Below are 23,611 nucleotides of genomic sequence, written 5' to 3' on the forward strand. Positions count from 1 at the left end.
TTTCATAATTATCTTCCTTTTGTTTTTTATTGCCAGCTAAGTTCAGCACGTATGGTTCAATTTGTATTACCAAAAGATCAAGTAATTTATATTTTACTTATTGTTTTGCCACTGGTTATTTTTTCAATAAAATTAAAGTGTTTGTCTGTCTTTGATTTTACCCTTAAAGTGATTGCTAGTGTTTACCACTTACCCGAGCAGATTGGACAAGTTCTTCCTGGTGTAAGCACCCCTCACTTAAATCATACCTTAGAAGGGTATAAAAAAAATCCATCTACAAATATTAATAATTCTTGTGAACAGATGCATTTACATTGAATAAATCCATAAGGATAACATAGTTCTCATACCTATGAGAGGGAGGTGGATGGCATATTTCAAGGAGTTAACCACTTCAGTAAGAGTCAAACTCTAGTGCACAGCATTGGCTGCCATATGTATGATGCATCGCACTACTAGCATTAAAAAATATAAAGTCACTGCTGTATCACTCATTCTCTTTTACTATGAGTAATAATAAACACAGAAAATGTGATCAAACCAGTTCACAGAATCCAGAGGTAACCATGTACAACTACAAATAAAAATCTAATCAAGACACCAATGCCAGCACCCTTGTGTACTTGTACCTCATGATACCTACATAGGTGTCACTGTACTGAAGTGGTTAACTGGAGAGAGGGACTAGATGCAGGCAGAAGGATTGATAACAGATTGATAAGGCTGGTGCAAATAGTATGAAAAGAAAAATGGAAAGACACCTGAATTAGATGGATATCATTTGGAATTGTGATAAAGGGTGGATGAGTAATAATGGAGTGGCTGATGAGATTGCTCATTGTGTATCTAGGACAGCAATTCCCAAACTTTTGATTCTTGTCCAACTGACCAAGCCATGGCTTCACCCTTACCAGAAGCACCTGGGACTTGGTGTGCAAAACATGGGAACCAGCATGGAACATGGCAACTGCAGCTGGTCTGCTAATTTTTTTGCATAGCCAACTCCATGGTACAGCTGGGGAAGACACAGCCTGTGGCTTGTAATAATAATATTTTTACTATTATCATTATCAAAAATAGAAATGATACATAGATTTTGTTAAAATCTAACACAAAACTGATATGTTTACAAAATATAGATATTTAGACAAAACAAAACAGAATAAAATATTCATGGCTATGGGGATCCTTTGGAAGTTCACGGAATCCTATCTGTCTCTTGGCTGAACCCTGTTTTTATATATACCCTGTTCAAGATACAGAAGTCACAGGAGATCAAAGATGGAAATCAGGAGTTGTTGGCAGGGTGTAGGACATACGGTATATGCCTAATCAATATTTATTTAATTTTATTTTGAGTTGTATATTTATTAAGGTTAAGACCTGGGCATTTGTCTGACCCACAAACAACCCCCTCCACACTTAAAAAAAAAGTCACTTCTTCCCAGTCCAACATCTCATTCTTGATAACTGTTTTCATGAATCTTTTCCATTATCATTCACACTTTCCCATAGGCTTCCTTAGTTTCTTATAATCTAATTTCCACATCAGTCTTTCCATATCCAAATACACACAATCCACATAACCAGCTCTTTTGTACTGCACCCTAAAAATCTATATACTGAGAGCTTTTTCCACCTTATAAGGGAGGTAGCCAAGTCAGAGGCACCTACCTATTCCCACCCAATTCACTTCCACCACCTCCCATCTCGGCTCCTCATGGAAGATGGGTCATTCCTGCATCCACCAACTGCCCTGAGTCAAATGCAATGCAGCAAGACACAGTAAGGCTGTTTCACTTAATTGGTGACCTCCCTCTCTGTCTCCTCATGCAGAGCAAGAGAAGGCAGGGAGAAATCCCTTCAGTCTGTGTCAAAATATCATTCACACATAAGCACCCTATACCCCCTTCCTTGCATAATAGAATCATCCATACACATTCTCCACTTGTCTCTATCTCCTGCCTTTTCAGTTCCTTGCTCAACAGACATTCCCCTCTTTCTCAGCACCCCATCCACCCATCTCATCCTCAGTTGTCCCCTCAAGTTCACTCCCTTCACCTCTGCCTTCCATACCTCTTACTAATCTTTCTTCACTCTTTCCATGTGTCCAAACCATCCCAATAATCTTTTATCAGCTCTATCTGCCATCTCCTTTTCCACTCCCACTCTCCTCCTTGTTTCTCAACCTATCCAATCTTGTAACCCTTACCATACTTCTCAGATATTTTATCTCAAACATATTTAAACTTTTCCTCTCTACCCCTCTTAAATTCCAAGTCTCTGTCCCATACAATGCCATTGGCATAATCACCCCTTTACACAATCTCCTCTTTGCATCCATTCCCAGTTGCCTATTTCTCGTAACACTTTTTAACCCCCGCAAGGCATTTACTTGCTTCTCTCAATCTACATTTTACCTCAACTCCTCCCTTTCCTGCCACATGTCCAAATACCTAAGCTATCTGTTTCTCCAGCCTCTATCCTTTTAGACTTATTTTCAACTCACTGCCACCCTCTACTCTTGTACATATCATCACCTTTTACCCACATTTATCTTCAACTTTCTCCTATCACAAACCTCCCCAAACTTCCTCAATCCTTCCTCTGATCTTGCTACAAATACAGTGTCATCAGCAAACAACAACTGGTTCACCTCCCACTTTTCTCCATTTTCTTTAAGCATCTCCAGTCCCCTGCCCATTACCCTTGCCTTTAGCTCACACACCACCCCATCCATATATCAATTGAACAGCCATGGCAACATGACATCCCTGACAGAGTCCCACCTTTACCTCAAACTACTCCCTATCCATTTCACATTCAAACACAGGTTCTACTACTCTCATAAAAACTCTTGACTCCCCTTAACAGCTTTCTCCCAATCCCATATATCTGCAATACCTCCCACAGTGCTTTCCTATCTACCATGTCATAAGCCTTTTCCAAATCCATGAAGTCCCAAAAAACATCTTTCCCTTTTCCTAAAGCTTTCTCCTAATCCTCTCAATTAAAACTCTCCCATAAGCTTTCCCAACTATATTCAACAAAACTGATCCCTCTGAACCTACTACACTCACAATGGGACCTTTCGCAGTGAGCAATTTGATACCAGACACTGCCAGATTTTGTAATTCTTGCCGGAAAATAAATACTTTTTTGGGCAAGTTTTATAAGCTTACAGAGGTGTATCGTTGTACATTATTGTGTCTGAAATTTAAGTCAATTAATTTCATGATTGCAAACGGCATATAACATTGTTTGAGCTTCTATTTATAATTACAGATGATATTCATAAAACAGCCTATAATTGTATCAAGCCAAGCAATTTCTCATTTTCTACCGACTTCAATGGACATATACTGATATATGCTTTCATTTGAATGCACCAAGCAATAGGCAAATCCATGCAATGTATAGAAAATATAATTTTGCATCAAAGACTTAATTTTTCCGGTACGATTAACATTTGTCTTTCTCTTACTTTATCTTGAATCTGACGTGCAGTCTGCCACGGCACACGTAAAATTAGTCATATTTGTTTGAAAATAGCTCCCAGCAGATCTAAGAGGCTATTGTTTTCACAAACGTTGGTCACCTCGTACGTCCGCCACCACTGTTGTTATCTTTTATTTCACTGATTATCTTCATATACAGGACGTTACCGTGATATCCATTATTTTTCAACACTCAGATAAAATGCACAAACCGAAATCAACATCCTCTTATTTTTACTACTCATACTTATTTCAGTAAAAATAATTACCTATTTTTAGTTTTATCTTATAATTGAATTAACAAAGCCTTATCACACACCAGTAAGTAAAAATTATAACATTAAGAGTCATGTTTTTAATTTTGAATACACTTATGCAGCAATTTGTCATATTTTTTTAAATATCGGTTTCCAAATTAGCTAAGTCACCCCTTTGCCTCGTGAAATCCAAGACAACTGAAAATTCTAGCGCTAATAGGAATCTACAAGCCTGACTGCGAAAGGTCCCATTGTCCCCTTTTCCCATGTAAAATGGAACTATACAGGCACTTCTCCAATCCTCAGTCATTCTACCTCCCTTACACACACAATAAACCTCACTAGCCTTTCTTCAGACACTCTGCATGACACCCATCTAACCCAGGTGCCTTACATGTTCTCATAATTTTCAGTTACTTACACCTCATCTTTACTTATTTCTTCTTCCATCACCGTCATTTTCTTAGCACCTTCCACTGCTACCACCAATCCCTCCCTATCCTCCTACACAATGAAAAATAAAATAAAAGCTCTTTAATTCTTCCTTTTTAAATTAGGATCACATTTTTCCAGTCTCTTGGCACTCAATATTCCCTCTGGTAGTGAACACATTAGTTCATGGATCTTATCAACAAATTTATTTATGCAGTCATATCCAACTGAAAATTCCCTCTGACCCCCACAGCCTTTCTCACATGTAGTGTCTCTTGTAATTTCTACACACCTCACACCTCCACTTTCATGTTAAACGAGTCTTCTACAGTTATTTCTTCTTTAACAAAATGATAACTGTGTGGTGACAGTGATGGGTGTGGAGTTTGGATAGTGGCAAGCCTTTCTTGCGTGATGAGGCTTTGTATCTTCTCTTGCAGGACTATGAAGCTTGTGAGAGGTAACTCACGAAGTTGCGATGCTACATGGTTTCCGAAGCTACTGTATTGGTCTTCTGCATCAGCATTTGTCATTTCTATTATCTCATGGAGCTTTGAAATTGCTGTCTCAAGCCTGGATGTAGTCTTCTTTGAGGTCTTCACCTTCAATAATTTCTTGGGGGGTTCAGGAGAGCCCATCTTTTTTGGTAACCTCTTGTTTGTCTGAGGTGTTGAAACTGTGTTTGAGGCTGTCATTGTTCCATCATCCTGTGATGACTTTCTTGCACAAAGAGAAGCACTCTCCATTGCATCACTCTGTGTTGGAGGAATTTGTGGTATTCTTTGCAGTCCACTGGTGTCATTCGGATCTCCTTTCTTGTGCCTGGAATCATAGACATTTGCTGTCCTACTCTCAGTCATTGAGGATATGTCCTGAAATGAAAAGAAATAGCATATTTAGATTGAAATAGTCTTAAATTAAAATGTCTAGCTGTAATTGCTTAGGTTAGATTTAATTCTGTCTAATTTCACAGGTTTTATTTTACATTCTAATTTGTGTTCCTGACACTTCAGAGGAGTGACAATTGATCCAAAAATAATTTGACACATAGTGTAACTTTCCTAATTGCTATGGGGCTCTTGATGGAAGCATGTACGAATTGCTTGTCCACAAAACAGAACTGCAACATACTTCAATTATAAAGGGGACTATAGCATTATCTTGTTTCCATTGGTGGATACAGATTATGGTTAGGTTAGGTTATGGTTTTAGATACAGTGATGTAGGAAATGATAGGCAAGCCTCTGACAGAACTATATTCAGAAATTTGACACTGAACATTGCAATAGAAAATAATCTCAATTAGCCTGAGGGATAACTTTGTGTTGGAGAGGATGCTTTTCCAGGTGTTCTCTTTTTTTCCCCTGAGAAACATCTTCATAGTTACCATGGTAGGTTAGGTACAGTTGCGCTGATCTCCACTGCAACCCATGCCAAAAAAGCACTGTTTTTTTAATTGCTACTGACTACTAATAACTTTCTACCTCCTGTACAATCAATAATTAATCCATAACAGGGTACTGAGACCGACAGAGATTGGCAACTGAGATGATGACAATTTACAAAGTTCTTTTCTTGTATATCAGGCAGTGGTCGGATAGGGCTAATATGTGAAATGGTAGTGATACAGATCAATATGGATCTTTCATTCCTTTTTTAATGCTGCTTTAAAATTATTATCTGAGGTGGCATTCACTGTTCTTGACTTCAGGTTGTTCCAAGCTTTTACAACTCCATGGTTGAGGAAATTAACTTGAATTCCTGTAGCTTGGGCAAACTGAAGTTCTAAATTATGACCTTGAGTGTTCTGACTATGGATGGATTGCAGTGCTTGATGGTTGGGACATATGAGACAATTATTGATATTCACTAAATTGAAGGCATGCATAAGTTTGGGTAAATTATAAGAAGTGCACAATTAAGGTATTTTTCTATAATGCAATATTCCTAAAGTTTTCTGTGTCTTTCAAATCTGACCCTCAAATTTGGCAGAAACCAATTTTTTGGCCTCATCCCATCACCCCTATAACAATGGGGTGATGGGGAAAATGGAGTTTTCGGGTGGGGAAGCACAAATTAGGGGTGAAATTTTAATTTTAAAAAAATCATGCTTTGTGGAACTTAACCTAACTTAACCAAACCTTACCACCTATGGGTTATGCATTTACTTACCTGGGGGAGGGGGGGCAAAGCCCCTCCAGACCCCCTTGTAATAAGAGTCACAAGTTATCTTAAAAGTCATCAGGGTAATTATCATCAAGGACTGTGTTGACAGCAGGTTTTGGCCTTCAATTGGGGATTATTGGACTAGGGTGTGTAGAGGCATTTCATTAGTTCATGAAAAATATTAAGCTCAGCACTAGCACTGCTTAAAAAAAACAAAAACAAAAAAAACATGTGAGGTACTGGCAGAGATACTAAGGCCATATTCCAGGTCTCACTACCCACTTCTTGACATCCCACCAAAGCTGCTTGACAGTCTAAGTGTGTTAGGTTGTTCTTAATTTATTCAATATATAGGGACAGAAAGGCTCTGTGTAATCAAACAACTGCATAAATTAAATGGACCGGGGGGCTGAGTGTATTTACCTAGTTGTATTTTACAGGACGAGAGCTATGCTCATAGTGATCCATTTTCGTATCTCTCCGCATCCAGTTTATTCTTAAAATTGTGTATAGTTTTGGCACTCACTGTTTCTCCATTTAGTTTGTTTCAGACATCAATCACTATGTGGGAAGCTATTTTTTTTTTCAGGTCTCTTCTGTAACTGTCCTTCTTTAGCTTCTTTTCGTGTCTTCTTGTTTCTCTTCTGTCCCATTTTAATAAGTCATCTCTATCGAGAATTTTCATTCCTTTCAAAATTCTGTAATTGATCAACAAATCACTTCTTACTCTTCTCTGTTCCAGTGTTGATAGATGTAATTTCTCCAATCTTTGTTTGTATGTCAAATTTGATAGTGTAGGTGCCATTTTTGTCACTGCTCTTTGGATTCTTTCTACATACATACACCAAGGCTTTTTCCCCCTTACAAGGGAGGTAGCCAAAAAGGAAAAGGCATAAATTCATTCCCACCCATTCCATCCCTGAATACACTTCACACCCCTCCACCCTCCCTCTTATCTTAGCACCTCCTGGATGACGGGTCATCCCTGCACCTTGTCCACTGACCTGAGTCAGAAGCAGTGTCGCAAGACATAGCACATCCATAGCAAGGCTGCTTCATTGAATCTTTTTTTGTGCTAGGTGCCCATAGTGTTGCAGCATACTCTAGTTTAGGTCTTATTAGTGTAACCACTATTTTCTTTTACCACTTCTTCATCCATGTAGTCGAAGACCACTTTCATTGATCTTAATAAGTTAAAAATCTCTCCAAATAATTTATTGACATGTTTATCAGGTGTCAAGTCACTTGAGATGATCACTCCCAGGTCCCTTTCTAAATAGACTTTTTTGACTTCCTAGTTTCCAATTTTATATTGGCCCGATATTCTATTTTTGCTTTTTCCAAATTCCATTATGCTACATTTCTTAATGTTGAAGTTCATTTCACATCTCTGACTCCATTCCCATATTTTGTCCAGGTTTTCTTGTAGCGATCTACAATCTTCTGTTCTTACTCTCTTGAGTAATTTGGCATCGTCAGCAAAGAAGTCCATGTAACAATTCACTCCCTCGTCCATATCATTTATATATATGGCAAACATTAAAGGAGCCAATACAGAGCCTTGCGGGATGCCACTCTTCACATCTTCCCAGTTCGAATTTTAGTCTCTAAGTACCACTCATTTTTCTCCCATTTAAGAAATCCTTCATCCATTCCAGTAGCTTACCTTGTATTCCTCCAATTATTTCAATTTTTCTTATTCACTTTTTATGTGGTACTTTATCAAATGCCTCCTGCAAGTCCAAGACAGCACAATCTACCCAGCCATCTCTATCTTGTATTATCTCAATTAATCTCAAGTAAAAACATGTTAAGTTTGTGGTACACTTAATATGTGTGTGTGTGCAGAAAAGTACCACACAAAACTATTTTTTGAGCTCCAGTAGAAATGTTACTTATGTGTTAAATCAAACAAACTGCTTATTTCAACTGAAATGTGTTATTCATCATTCACATTAAACCAAATTCACATGAAATAAAGCCGCGTAAATTAAGAACTACAGTAGAGGCCCGATTTAACGAACTAATTCAGCCAAGGTCCAATCCGCTAAAGTGAATTTTCCACTAAATTGGAGGTCATTTTCGACCCCCTATTTAGCAGAATTTTCCGCTAGCTTGAGCTTATTTCCGCTAACTCTGGTTCGGTATTTGACTCCCTACGTAGCGGAATTTTCTGCTATATTGAGCTTTTTTTGCTAAATCCTCTCAGTCATTTTCTCATATACTATAGTAGTCTGGATGGCTTATTCAAATGAAGACAATAGTAGATAGATAGATAGATAGACTTTATTTGGCAATGAATCAATGTACATGAAGTGCAAATAATGACAAGAACACATAGTTCAGAATAATAAATGCAAATTGCTGAGGATAACACAAAAAGCATGTATGCTTATTTCCATTGTGGTCCTCATCAGATTGTTATTCTACACTAAGTCACACAGACAACATACGTAGGGGGTTAAGGGGACCAGAGACAATCATGAGTAATACCAGTCAGTACACATATGACACATAAACATTGTTATAGTTTTGCTAATATTACTAAAATGTTTGTACACATAGGAATATTGAGACAAAAAATTTGAGCACCATCACAAAAAGGAACATTGCATTAAGCAAAGGAACAACAAAATAATGTTAAACTGTAACAAAACAGTATGAGTGAGTACTATATCAGAGTAGTACCATTAATGATATACTGCATTATTCTACAGCTGTATCAACATGTATGAGTGAGTACTATATCAGAGTAGTACCATTAATGATATACTACAATATTCTACATCTGTAACAACATGTAGTTATAGTGAATGCTACACTGCAGCTAGGGTCACCTATTAATTAAATCTAACATTTAACCTGAATCTCAGGACGGAGTGGGCAATTAGTATGAGCACTAGGGAGTAGTACATTATAACCTGAAGCACCAGAGGTAGGGTACAGGGGACCAGTACTCGAATGAGTAAAACAACAAGGAGAACGAGGAAAAAGGTCAGATCATAACTGTTCTCGGACCCTACCTGAGACATATACCATATTATGACTGGCAAAACAAAGGTGGAAACCAATTTGTAAACATCAATCATTGTTATACTAAACTAAACTTCTGAAGAACAAAAAAAAGGGGGGGAGGTCAGAACAGTTATGAGTGAATGCAGATTTGGATGGTATTACTCATGGAATCAGGTATCCCTCACTAATCTAGTAGTACATAAAATCAAGGCTGTTCTCTGTCCATAGCTGAGACATATAGTAACCCTTGACTTTTTTCTTGAAGGCAACCTTGCTATTTGACTTCTTAATGGACACAGGTAGTGAGTTCCATAGTTGAGCACCTGTGAAATGAAAACTGTTTTTGGTGAAGGGACCTGCGGACCTGCATGAGGTACAATAAGAGACTCTTGACTGTTCCGGGTTCGGTTCTCAGCCGATAATATAAAATTACAGCTCACATATGAGGGAGCAGAATTATGAACGACATTGTAAACCTGGTTTAGTTTCAGCTGCTGGACACAATATTTTACAGGTAACATTCCTACCTTGCTAAATTCTTCTATACCAATATGACTACGTTGAGGTAAATTTAGTATGAATCTAATTATCTTATTTTGTGTAACCTGTATCCGGGACTGGTTTTTTCTGCTCAGACTACTGTACCAAGAGCTACAAGCGTAATCAAAGTGATGTTGTAACAAGGCTGAGACCAGAAGCTTCTTTGTTTCCAGATCAAAATTTCTGGCTTTTCTGTACAAAAATTTGACTTTATGTGAACACTTGGATACAATCTTATCCATTATAGCATTCCCTGATAGGGACTGAACTAAGGGTATTCCAAGATAGGTTACCTCTTGTTTTGACTCCACAACATTAACCCCACATCTGACCTGTACAACGCTGTGTTTCCTGAGGTTAGGTTTTGATGCGAAGACAATAAAGTACTATGTACTATTAATAATGCATGTGTTTTGTTTACCCTATACAGTATTAATAATAGCATAAAGAAAAAGATAATAATAAAAAATATATATAGTAAAGTACAGTAGAGTTAATAATACAGTATGCTCACCTCCATTTGTAGGGGTTCTGCTGCTGCATTATCTGGCACAGGTAACCACACATGATGTTCGGTGTGGCCCCCCATAACCTGTGCTTTCTCGACGAAGGGCTTCACACTTTTGTAGTCCGCACTACACCTCTCCCCTAAAATCCTCTTCTTTCTGACGTCGTGTCGACGTGAAAATCTTGACAGCCACCCGTCACTAGCACTAAAGTCCGGAACTTCTAGCCTCTCAGCAAACCTCATAGCTGCACTGCGCAGCTCTGGACCCCTCACTGGAAGGCCCTCAGCCCTTTGCTGCTTGTACCACTTGTAGACAGCCTGGTCCAACTTTTCAAACTTTGGCTTCTTCTGAGATTTTAGACTTAGCATCTTAGACTTGCCTGTTACACTACAAACCTCTGCTTGCAGCTTCAGCTTCTTTAGTTCTTCTTTCTTCTTCCTAATTTCGTAGATCTGCGTCTTCTTAATGTTGTATTCTTCCATGAGCTTGGTATGGTTCTCACCTTTTTCTAACTTTTCGATTATTTCTAGCTTAGTAGCTAGAGAGAGCCTTACTCTCTTTTCCTTGGAAGAAGCTTTCGGCATGTTTATGTTTACACCAAGAAAAATGCGGGCAAACTGAGCGAGTGAGCATTGGTGTAACAGTGTTGCCAGAGCGGATTGTAAAAATGATACGTACTTAAAAATTCACTTGTGTACACACACACACACATACAGTATATATATTTTTGTAAGTGAATTATAGGCAGCACAATCGTGAATTGCAAACGAACAGCAACGTGCAGTAATTTGTTGCAACATGTGTGTGTGTGTGTGTGTGTGTATTCACCTTGGTCTTTGGATCACGTGTTGGACTTGTGATCGACAGCTATTTCCCTCCCAGAAGAGAGCTCAGAGCTCGTATGACCGATCTATGGGTAATGCTATGACCTTTCACACACACACACACCCAACTCCCCGCCCACGAGAGTCAGAGTAACGACCCGAAGCACAGCGATACCGAAATAATTTCGGCCTTGGGCAGGATTCGAACTGGGTACTGCGAGCACTACCGTACTTCCCAGTCCAGCTCTCTACCAACTGCGTCACTGAGTAGTGTGTGTGTGTGTGTGTATTTACCTACTTGTACCTAGTTGTATTTTACGGGAAGGGGAGCTATGCTCGTGGTGTCCCGTCTTCGTATCTCATTTTATCTAAACTATTTTTGAATTCATGTATTGTTTTTGCACACACTACTTTCACATCTAACTTGTTCCAACTGTCTATTACTCTGTGAAGAAAGCTGTTCTTTTTCAGATCTCTTCTATAGCTGTCTTTCTTGATTTTTTCCGTGTCCTCTTGTATTTCTATCATGTGTGTGTCGTGTAACAATGATATGAGCTGTCTGTGAATTTCGGGGAATATTAGTCATAGCTTCGTGTTTGGTTCGATAAACATAATTCTAGCGATTAATAGAACTGTGCAGTTGGTTTTTGGATAGTCACAGTGAGCGTTATTGTTGTGTTGTTGCAGAAAACGTTGTTTGTTGTTATTAGAAGCGTTTTTCGTGGTGATTACTCTCGCGTACTGATTTTTAAATTTTCCCATCAACTTACTGTTTCATTATTTTGTTTTCCTATTATACCGTCTATTTCTACTTGAATATATTTCTGCTACAATTATACTTTATACATATACTGAATTATACATTATTGTATATACATTATAGTACATATATATATATATATATATATATATATATATATATTTATATATATATATATATATATATATATATATATATTTATATATACCTCCAAAATACTAAATTATAAAAAATTCCTTGACTCCACCACCACAATCTGGTGACATCTGGTAACATTGGACTCTGAGACATGCATGTGGCCAGTCGACGGAAAATGCTCAACTTAGCGGACCGTTCCCGCTAAATTGAGCTATTTCCGTAGACGCGCGTAAAAACTTAGCGGACCATTTCCACTAAGTTGAGCATTTTCGTTATTGTTATTTGCAGTTCGCTAATTTGAGCTTCCGCTAAATTGATATCCGTTAATTAAATCGGGCTTCTATTGTACCTGTATTTGTTGATTGTCTGGGTTACTAAAATTTGACCATAAATTTGCTGTAGTGATTTATGGAGTGGTGGGCATAGCCTTTGTTTACAAGGGTGTCAGAATGCCAACAGCCACTTTAAGCAATGGAACCAGGCCTGACAAAACAGCAAACGAAGGACACTAAAGCCTCCAAACGTTGGTGTGCCTGTATGTAACAAGTGTCTCACTGATTTCACTATAATATATGGGCTAATAGGTCTCTGAGGGTTGTACCACTCTCGCACACTTCACTACAAAAATCTGCACCAGTCTACACTTGTTACAGACAGTTGACATATTCTAGATAGGGGCGTACTAGCAATTTGTACATAAAAATGTTTATGTACATATACTACAATGGATGCCTTATCCTACAATTCTGCTGGATTTGCTGACATTGTAATGACAGTGCTATGTAAATTTTAGTTTGATGATGACGCAAATATTTTTTTCTAAATGTGGTTTCCTCCAGAGTATGTTGACATCCATCAGCTTGGAACATCTGGTAATAGTGGTGGGCAGATACCGGTTTTACCGGTAACAACCTTAACGGTACTTTACCGGTAAAAATTCTGGTACCGTTAGGTTCCGTTAACCGATGATTCGATAAGCTATACCATAACACTCAGAGAGCGGTAAGCACGTCTTGCCTTGGTGGTACTGAGTGACGGACTGCCGACACGGGCCCAGTGTGCCGCTAACTTTACCGGTGAAATACCGTTAAGGGATGAACCGCTAAGGTCTTGGTAAGCGCGTCTCGGCTTTGGCGGTACTGGCGGCATGACGGGCCCAGTATACCGCTAACTTTACCGGTAAAATACCGTTAAGGGGTGTACCGCTAAGGTCTCGGTAAGCGCGTCTCGGCTTGGCGGTATTGACGGCCTGACGGGCCCAGTGTGCCGCTAACTTTACCGGTAAAATACCGTTAAGGGGTGTACCGCTAAGGTCTCGGTAAGCGCGTATCGGCTTGGCGGTACTGACGGGCCCAGTGTCCCGCTAATTTTACCGGTTAAAGTTTTACCATTAAGCAAGTATGTACCGCTAAGGTCTCGGTAATTTTTTACCATTAAAACCGTTTTCTTTTCGGCACTTTTTTAATATATCGATAGAAATAATGTTATTTCTGTGATCAGCATACGAAACCATATCAATTGTGAAGGTTTCATCGAAAAATTCCGCGTGTCGCAGGTGAGAAATGTAGTAACACATTTGTAAATCACAACTAACACCATAACTACCCTAATACTATTAATAAAAAAGTTGTTAATGTTCACCAGAGGTTGAAGGAAGAACATATCCCAGGTGTTTACTCCCTTTCATGTAAAGATTGTAACCTTTCATACATTGGCCAGACGGGGAGAGACCTACCGACAAGATTAAATGAACACAAAAGGTCGATTAGATATGGCCAAATAAATTCAGCAGTGTTTCAACACGTTAATAAATTTAATCACCGGATGGACTGGGAGAAATCTGATCTCATTTATAAATCAGGGTGTGGGTTCAGAAGGAAAATGGTGGAATCAACATTAATTGATTATCTGCCCACGATGAATATTTCCAAGGGTCAATGGACCCCAGACATCATTTCAGGACTATTCATCAACAAAAATATTGTCAACAAGCTTCCTCCCCCTCCCCCTGACCCGACCTCGTGTCAGCCTCAGGTCAACTAGGGTTGGGGCAGTGATGTTCTTTATCTTCTCATGTTCCCTTTCTTTTGTACTTAAGATAGCCTCCTCCCTGCCACTTTATACTACTGAAGAGGATTGCAGGTAGCAATCGAAATATATAGTTCCGCTTACGCAACTTTTTCTTTCGTCCGACTGTGGTGTTAGTTGTGATATATATATATATATATATATATATATATATATATACAGATATATATATATATATGTATATTATATATGCATATATATATATTATGTATATATATATATATATATATGTATATGTATGCTTAAGTGATGAAAATGCCAATATGCTTGTTTCTAAATAAGAATATGAACTAATTTGTATGAAAAAATAATTGAGAAAAAAAACATGCTGACAATGAAATCTAATATATCGTTGAGTGAATGGAGGGTGTCTGAGGGTGGGTGTGCTGTATAAACGTTCGTCCGCGTTTGTCTGCATGGCATACTATAGCACCAATTAAAGTATGACTTTTCCCTTTACAATGACATAACAATCAAAATAATATGCAAAATAGAACCAGAGATATAGCTTATTAAAGGACAAAAACATTGATTTTATTAGGAGAGATATTTAAACTGGGAGGCTGGATAGGGGGCATGCTTCTACCTCTACCTTCGATAACGCACTGATATCAATAAAATTCAATATCATATGTGTTTACTGTTTAGAATCATAGCTTGCTTCCGATTGGTGGGAAGAGTTGCCAGATATCTCCATAAACACAATATCGTAAACAAAATAGAACTGGCTATCGAAATTTTGACTTTATTTCAATATACAGAATAAGCAATGGGGTTGCCAGAGGTTGTCAATAATTTATTTATTTTAGTCTGTATAACAAAAAAGAAACCGAATTGAGCTGTAATATTTGGTCGAAGTGTTACCACCATCATAGAGGTGATGGTGTCCACGACCCGCTAACGTTACCGGGAAACTTGTACCGTTAAGCGACCGCTAACGTTACCGGTAAACGTGTACCGTTAAGCGACCGCTAACGTCACCGGTAAACTTCTACCGTTAAGCGAGCGTACCGCTAAGGTCTCGGTAAGCCCGTCTCGGTTTGGTGGTACTGACAGGCCCAGTGTCCCGATAACGTTACCGGTAAACTTGTACCGTTAAGCAAGTGTACCGCTAAGGTCCCGTTAACGTTACCGGTAAACTTTTACCATTAAGCGAGTATGTACCGCTAAGGTCTCGGTAATTTTTCACCATTAAAACAGTTTTCCGGCACTTTCTTTAATTTCTAAAAAAAAAAAAAAAAAAAAAAGTTATTTCTGTGATCAGCATACGAAACTATATTAATTGTGAAAGTTTCATAAAAAAAAATCCGCGTCGCCAAACGGAAAAGACCAATATATGTATATATATATATATATATATATATATATATATATATATATACATATATATATATATATATATATATATTGTGATTCAAAAGTACTTACTTGTGCGTCGATGACGTCTTCGGTTTCGGTCGCTCCTGGGTGGGCCCTTACATTCCTTTGCGGCACTTAACTCTCCACTTCTCTAGCCTAATTCCCTACCTCCTAACCATTAATGCTAGCTTATCGTATCCCCCTCTCCGGGTACTGTACACTCCACTCACACTCGCATTCACCACCACCCACGCGCGGTCCTTGTTCGGCACTGTGCCACCCAAGCCAACGTGAGCCCCCCCCCCCCGCATTCGGGCGGGAAGGGGGATACCAGCGCTCATGCCCTTTGACCCCTTCTCCCCCCCCAGAGAGGGGGAGGGGGTGCCAACCGTCCGTCCCCATCCGCGCCATACACACTCACGCTCACACCACACCCCCCCTTGATCTAGAGATCACCCTACTCCTCGTCTTCTCCTTCCTCTACATCGTAGTCCTGTAGCCACCTTGGCGGGCGTCTTTCGCGCTGGGGTCTCTGAGACACCCCATCCTCTTCTGTTGTCGCCCCGTGGCCTTCCTCCTCATCTTCTCCTTCACTCACTACCCGCCGTATATCCAAGATATGTCGCGGCACTCCCTCAACAGAAACATTGTTCCGGGAGTTCACCTCCGTCACTGTCCCTCTCGTCCACTGTGACGTGCACGTCCTGTCCTTTGGTCTCACCCATACCTCGTCCCCCACCTGCACTGAGGCGGGGCCTTCTTCGGCGTTGGCCGGCAGTTTCGGTCCCTGCAGCGGATGGCGCCAATCATATTTGAACACAGCCTTTTGCGGAACCGAGCGGTCGTCTTGGCCTGACCTGGGGGAGATATTATACCAGAAAACTGCCTCCGTCGGCGGTATTCGCGCCCTCTCAGCTATGGCCTTAATTGTACGATGGTGTCGTTCTACTATCCCATTTCCGCTCGGCCGGTACGCTGCCCGGAAGAAGCGTTTTGTGTTCCACTTGTCCAATGTACCTTTCAGTGCCTCCGACCGAAACGCCGTGCCGTTGTCCATCAGGACTTCATCCACTGGGCCCCGCTCCAAAAATACCTCGTCCATCACCCGCGCAATCTCTTCTCCAGTCTCCGCCTTCAGTTCTCGCCAAATGCCGAACCGCCCTGGGCCGCAGTCGACCATCGATAAGTATCTGGTGCCTTGATAGTGGGTTACGTCAATTGCCAGCCGCCCCCAATTCTCTTCCACGCAGAGCTCCCCCGCTGAATGCGGTCTGGGGGCTGGGTTTATGGACTGACAGCGGGCACACGCCCTCACCGCATGCCGCACCTCTTCCCTTGATATGTTCGGGTTAACCTTCCTTGCCAGGAACAATGACCTATCGACCCCTAGATGATGCGTTTCGTGCAACTCTTTCGCACGAAAGGACCCAGCGGCGCACATCTCGAGGTTCTCTTCATGTTCTTCCTTCGCTTTCAGCCAGCTCCTCTTTACTCTGGTAAGCGCGTCCGCTTTGTTCGCCTCCGAGGATACCTTCCTCACCCTTATCTTCATGCCGAACTCGTCGATTAACTCTCTCAGGATCCCGAGGCGGCGCTTCACCAGGATCTCTGCAGCTCCTTTCGTGCGTACTCTCTTTTCAGCCGTCAGCACCGAGTTCATCCACCCCGCTACCGTGGCTGAGTCCGTCCTGATCTCGATCTCACGCAGCCCCCATTTCAGCGCCAAATTTGTTCCTTTTATGACCGCGTCCAACTCTGACACCTTAATATGATGGTAGTCGTCCTTATTCCGCTGCCACGCTCCATCTTCGACTATTACGTTCCCTATCTCCAAGACGGCGCCGGTTGCGATACTACTCGCGTCGCACCATACTACGCCATGGCTCTGCTGGGGCGCGTTCCACTGTCCTCTCACAGGATTATCGTGCATCGTCCTCTGGACAACGTCGTGCATCATGGTTAGCGTGTCCTCATCAACCTTCTCTCCCCAATCTTTCGATCCCGCCCTCCTCTTAATGTAGCTACATGCCGTACGAAGCCATCCGGCGATCGGGTAGTGGCCCACTAATTTGCCACACAGGGAGAAAAGTTCTCGTTTACACATTTCGTCCGTCACCTTCGGGATCTCGTTCCCTCGCTTGAACATCAGCGTTCCTGCCGCGTTCCTTTCCAGTCGCAGTCCCAACACCGCTCCTCCCTCCAACGGCTCCGGTTCCTTAGCTGTCAATCCGTATCGAGCCAGATGTTCCACCACGTTCGACGTCGATACTATGCCATCGTCCACCAGTATGTCGTCTAGGTACGAGTCAGTGCCCTTCTTCATCGCTTCAGTCTTCCCCAGTACCGTCTTCAGGATTCTCGTCATGATCCTCGGGGCCGAGCTGAGCCCAAAACCAAGTCTGGTCAAGCAGTAAATTCTCCCTTTGTATTTTACTAGCTGGTACTTCCACAACTTCTTAGTCACGTGAATTTGCAAGTAAGCCGCCCGCAAGTCTACAACGGCGGACGCCCCCCTCCTTCGGCGCCACCTGCGTAGGGTCTCACTACATACATCTACAAAATTGTCGCCAGTATGACACTTCACGAACTGGTTCAGCTCTCGGAAGTCCAGCACCGGTCGTACCTTTCTCTTGGTTGGCTGCACTACCGCCATCAAGGGCAGGATTCCGCCCTCCACCGGTTCCTCCCAGGGACTCAAGATTCCTTCCTCGATCCATCGCTCCACTTCGAGGTCAAAGTCCTCCCTCACCCCCTCTCTGAGGGTCCGTGTGTAGCAGTCGACTTTATTCTTCAAGACGGGCGAGCTTTCCTTCGGATACCACTCTACTTCCCACTTCCGGCCGTCAAATTCCGCCCGGAAGTCCTCGTCCTCAATCGTGCACGCCGTCGCCCTCTCCTCAGGGTCGAGCTTCGGGCCAGCACCGCCCTCCGCGGCTCCCATTGCCATTCCTACGTCCTCACCCGGCCTCGGTCGGTTCTTCATCCTCTCTTCCGAGTCCTGCCTCATTCCAATCCGTACGAGCCCACCGATGAACGTGACTTCTCCAAGCTGGGTAATTCCGTCCATTCCCAGCACCACGTCAATTCCCTCCAGAATCGTTCTAATGACGAGCACTCTTAGTCGTATCGGGATACCCTCCACTATCATTTCAATTTCCTGGTCGCCATCGCATATCGTCTCTCTCCCGTCGACTGTCGTCAGGGCCACATCTCCCCGTCTGAACTCTTGAACTATATCGGTCCTCACGATCGTGGTTGAACAGCCAGAGTCTATCAGCGCCCTCGCGCGTCTCCCTCGCACCCAAATATCCACGATCGGCATACGACTTAACGGTGTCCTTACATTTCCTCGGCGGCCCCTCGCATAGTGGCCGCCGATGTCCCGTTTCCCTGACTGCAATTTCGGGCCATATGCCCTGGCTGATTGCACGAGTAACAGATAAGCTCTACCTCCTTACAGTCCCTTGCCAGGTGACCCAGTCTCCGGCACTCGTAACAACGGACCCTCGACAGCCCGCGCCATCTGTTGTAGTCACCCCCGAGCTCACCCGTTCTCCCTTCTCGGTTCGTGGCCTCTCTCGCCCGCGCGCCTTCTCCTGCCGAGGGCACTCTCCTTTGTGTCTGTTCGTTGGCCACGGCCACCATCGGCCCTTCATCCTTAGCCTTAGTCAGGAGCCTGGCGCGGGCTATAAGTTCGCTCATGTTTGCCTTTGCTTCATTTTCCATTGCCTGCAGCCCAGTCGATATGTAATCCGGAAACCCATTCACGAAAGCCATCCTCACTACCATCTCCAGGGAGTTGCCTTCGAGATTAATCAGGCCTGCCAATCGCCTAATGTCATTTGCGAACACGTCAACCTGTTCTCCCGTCCACCGCATTCGCCGTAGTTTGCAGTACGCTTCGAAGGGACTCTCGCCAAAAACTCCCTGTAACCTCTCCTTCACCTTTTCCACTTCCTTTTGATCTTCGGTTGTCATCTCCATGTAGACGGATAAAGCCGCGCCCTCTAAATTTAGCGCAATGTAACTCGCCACATCCCTCACTCCCGTTAGCCGCGCGACCAAGGCTGCCTTTGTTAGCCACACGGAGACATCTCCTGTCCCGTCAAACGGCCTTAAGGTGACACTATTCACCTTGAACGGTTCTTTTTCACTCTCAGGTCCGGACATTGACGGCCCGTTTCCACTTGCGGCCGTAGTCATTTTTGCAGTGCCTAGATAGCTTGTGATTCAAAAGTACTTACTTGTGCGTCGATGACGTCTTCGGTTTCGGTCGCTCCTGGGTGGGCCCTTACATTCCTTTGCGGCACTTAACTCTCCACTTCTCTAGCCTAATTCCCTACCTCCTAACCATTAATGCTAGCTTATCGTATCCCCCTCTCCGGGTACTGTACACTCCACTCACACTCGCATTCACCACCACCCACGCGCGATCCTTGTTCGGCACTGTGCCACCCAAGCCAACGTGAGGCCACCCCCCCCCCCCGCATTCGGGTGGGAAGGGGGATACCAGCGCTCATGCCCTTTGACCCCTTCCCCCCCCCCCAGAGAGGGGGAGGGGGTGCCAACCGTCCGTCCCCATCCGCGCCATACACACTCACGCTCACACCACAATATATAATATATAATATATATATATATAAATATAATATATATAAATATATATATATAATATATATATACAATATACATATATATATCCCTTTACATTTTGCCTATAGCACCGGTAGGCATGTAGGGTAGGTTAGTGCTTCCTTCGCCCGTTCGTGATGCAGGAGGCAGGATTTTTATAGTGACGACGTTACAAAACTTGAGTTGTGACTACACACCATAGTAGGATGAAATTTGTTTAAAGATTTAAGTCATAAAGGCGACTCGAACTTGGGACGTCACTACTACCTCACGAGTCTTTTACCGGTAATACCGGTAACGGCATTGTTGTTTACCGGTAATTCCGGTACTGAAATTAGCGGTATTTGCCCAGCACTATCTGGTAATGTTTTGAATTTGCTGATCCCAAGTACATCACCTTACACTTCTCTGGATTAAATGTCATTTGCACATTTTTTTTTTAATAGGGTTAAAAAAAATAGCGCTGGGTCAACTCTGCCTATCTACTTGACCAAGTCGGCCCACCACCTCAGCCCGCCATGACTAACTCCACTTGTTTGTCTTCCAGCGGTCTCACTAATTGCCGACCAAACCGACCAAAAGCAGAACAAACCGACCAAAAGCTGACCAAACCGACCAAAAGCCGACCAAACCCCCCAAAAAATGACGGTTTTTGCTCAAATGCACAATCTTATATATGAAATTAGCATATAGTTGCATTATTTGATCTATTTCCTTTAAAATGTGTGATTTCCATGTAATTTGATCAAAGAGAAGTTACGTTTTTATCCTCTGCAAAATTACCGAACACAGCTACGAATACCGTCCGACTCACTAATAACTGACCAACGCCGACCAAGGACGGTTTTTGCTGAAATGCACGATTTTATATATATATATATATATATATATATATATATATATATATATATATATATATATATATATATATATATATATATATATATATATAAAATAGCCTATGGTTGCATTATTTGACCTATTTTCTTTAAAATGTGTGATTTTTATGTAATATGATCAAAGAGAAGTTACGTTTTTATCCTCTGCAAAATTACCGAACACAGCCACGAATACCGTCTGACTCAGTAATAACCGACCAAACCTGAACAAGGACGGTTAGATTAGAGTAAACGAAATTATCATACTTCAATTTCTCCGATCTCCGCATCTATCAAAACAAATATCATTGGCGATTGGCCCCTGGGCCGAGTTGGCGATGGGCATATGGGCCGAATTGGCGATGGGGCGAGATGGCCTGCGAGCAAAAACACATAGAATGACAAGAGCTATTCAGTGATATAGATAAGGGCTGCATTAATGAGATTATCAAACAACGTTATATCCACCCAAACATTAAATCTAAAAATTCTGGTGCTTACTAAATTTGAGGACGATTTCCTTCCAGTCTCATCAATGTTGAACACTTGTTTAGGGAAATACTCGCCGTCTTCTATAATTTTCTGCAGTTCAGCAGGATATTCCCCTATCATCTTCAGATTGTGGAAACTGTGCCTCTTCTGGAAGTTGTTGAACCAGCCGTTACTGGCGAGGAAAGGCTTCTTCTCCCCTTCGATGGTGTCGTAAATTGACATAGCCTTTGCCTTAATTAGTGCCAAGCTGATGGGCATACGGGTCTTATTTTGGTGCTCAATCCATGTAGCTAGCATCTTCTCCATTATCTGCATTTCCACAGGACGAGAGTAGGACGACTGGCTACCTTTGAGTGGAGTTCCTGCTTTAGCTGATTCTCGGATCTTCGTTGCGTTGCGTTTTATGCACCTTATTGTGGCTTCATTCATGCCCAATGCGGCCTGAATAACACTGTTCCGCTGGCCTCTTTCTACCCTGTCCAAGACTTCCAGCTTTTCCTCCAATGTATAGGTCTTTCTTACTCTCTTATGCGTATCACCGCCAGCTGGAGATGTAGATTGGCGCTTGGGAGCCATGCTAAACACTGGACACTGAAATCACTTTTCATGAGAGAGAGTGAGACGTTGTTACAACCACGTGTAGGTGAACAATGATGAATAACCCCTATTTTTCGACACCGTATAACTCTGAATTCGTATAAAGTAAACTCGTATAAATCGAGGACTGTCTTATAATGTTTCTCTAGAAGGAGTCTGCCTTTTAAAACCAAACAAGCTTTGGTTTATAAACATCGTCAATTCCGGTTCCACTTTTCATAGATTTCTTTACCTTAATCAACTCATTTCTATATGCATCCTTCAAGTTTTTTATTTTCTTCCTCAGGATCTCTTCGCCAGGAATCTCGCCACCAGCCTCAATCAGTTCGTTAATAAACTTTAAAAAACGTGTTCCCTCACATTAATTTTCTCTTCAAGTAGTTTTCATTGTTTGTGTTCTACAAACCCTCATATTATCTATAAATATCCAAAAATCTAATTATTTCACTCCCTGACCACTTCAAAACTTGTTTGTCATATTTCATACGTGGGGAAAAGCACGCAGTAACTAGTACCTTATTTGTGGTCACTACGCGACTGCATGGTCACATGAAGTGACTGCGAATCTACTAGTAGCCGCGACTGGGTCACGTGATCATGAAATCGCGCGCTTCCGGCGAGCAAAGTTGGACATATTTAACTTTATTAGCTGCGAGTATTTTTAGTCGCCAGTTGGAGTTGCTAGTAACGACTGACCAGGTATATTTGGCGACTAGGTGGCTACCAGTCACTGCAGTACTGTAGAAGCGCCGAGTAAATTTAGTGTCACTGAGGTAAGCCACTTTCCATAAAAACTTCAATTCATTATTTCATATATTTTTCATCATAAACTATTCCGCTTACTTTCAATGTAGAAAAAATACCATGCACAAATCTATAAAACAATTGAGGTCCGCTTTTACATATTTCAATTAAACATTTCAATTTTTATTTCTTCCTGTAATCTAATTGTTGCGCCTTCATCTCCGTTTCTCTCTAAGAAGCCCAAAAGACTATAAACTAACCGAACAAGTGGGTCTGCCCCACATCTTTCATAACTCTTCCTTCCTTCCATTTCACTCTTTCCTTCCACTAAACCCCCAAATCCCCCCTCCCTCCCTCTCCCCCATCTTATCTATCCTGCCCTCTAACTAACATTTCTCTTATATTCTTCTTTCGTCCTAGTAGTATTTTATTTCCATTTTTACTATATTTTCTCACCATTTTTCAATTTTGTTATTCCATACCAGCTCAACTTGTCCTTTTGTATTTTTTCTCACTATTCTTGGCACATTTTATTGCACCCGAGTTGTAATATTTAAGATAAATTTTCCATTTTCTTGTGTTCCACTTATCTATGGACTCCTTGTAATCCGTGATATATACGTATACCTTTATTTTATGTAATTCTTCAAAACTAATCAATCACCGTTTTTACAGTGTTTGAC

At 41.7% G+C, this 23,611-nt stretch overlaps 1 protein-coding gene across 2 annotated transcripts; it reads right to left on the bottom strand.

The window, feature by feature from the left end:
- Positions 1-275: 275 nt before the first annotated feature.
- Positions 276-22,598, bottom strand: LOC143027026 (jerky protein-like). 2 transcript variants are annotated; one of them, XM_076187865.1, is made up of 2 exons: positions 21,597-22,598; positions 276-5,058 (listed from the first exon to the last, which is right to left on the bottom strand). In XM_076187865.1, the coding sequence occupies exons 1-2, from the start codon at positions 22,161-22,163 to the stop codon at positions 4,480-4,482; spliced, it is 1,146 nt and encodes a 381-aa protein (XP_076043980.1). In that variant the 5' UTR covers positions 22,164-22,598; the 3' UTR covers positions 276-4,479. The 2 variants fall into 2 exon arrangements, with proteins under 2 accessions (XP_076043980.1, XP_076043979.1); XM_076187864.1 differs by lacking the exon at positions 21,597-22,598 and adding an exon at positions 10,422-12,029.
- Positions 22,599-23,611: the final 1,013 nt, after the last annotated feature.

The sequence above is a fragment of the Oratosquilla oratoria genome, chromosome 7 (assembly GCF_046742065.1).
Source record: "Oratosquilla oratoria isolate Oo_2021 chromosome 7, ASM4674206v1, whole genome shotgun sequence".
Classification (NCBI taxonomy): domain Eukaryota; kingdom Metazoa; phylum Arthropoda; class Malacostraca; order Stomatopoda; family Squillidae; genus Oratosquilla; species Oratosquilla oratoria.

What these genes read in the sequence shown, in the direction of transcription:
- LOC143027026 (XM_076187864.1), bottom strand. Translation starts at nt 11,000, where the DNA reads ATGCCGAAAGCTTCTTCCAAGGAAAAGAGAGTAAGGCTCTCTCTAGCT. An exon ending in CAGAACCCCTACAAATGGAG is followed by an intron (nt 5,059 to 10,421) that starts GTGAGCATACTG and finishes TTTTCATTTCAG; the next exon opens with GACATATCCTCAATGACTGA.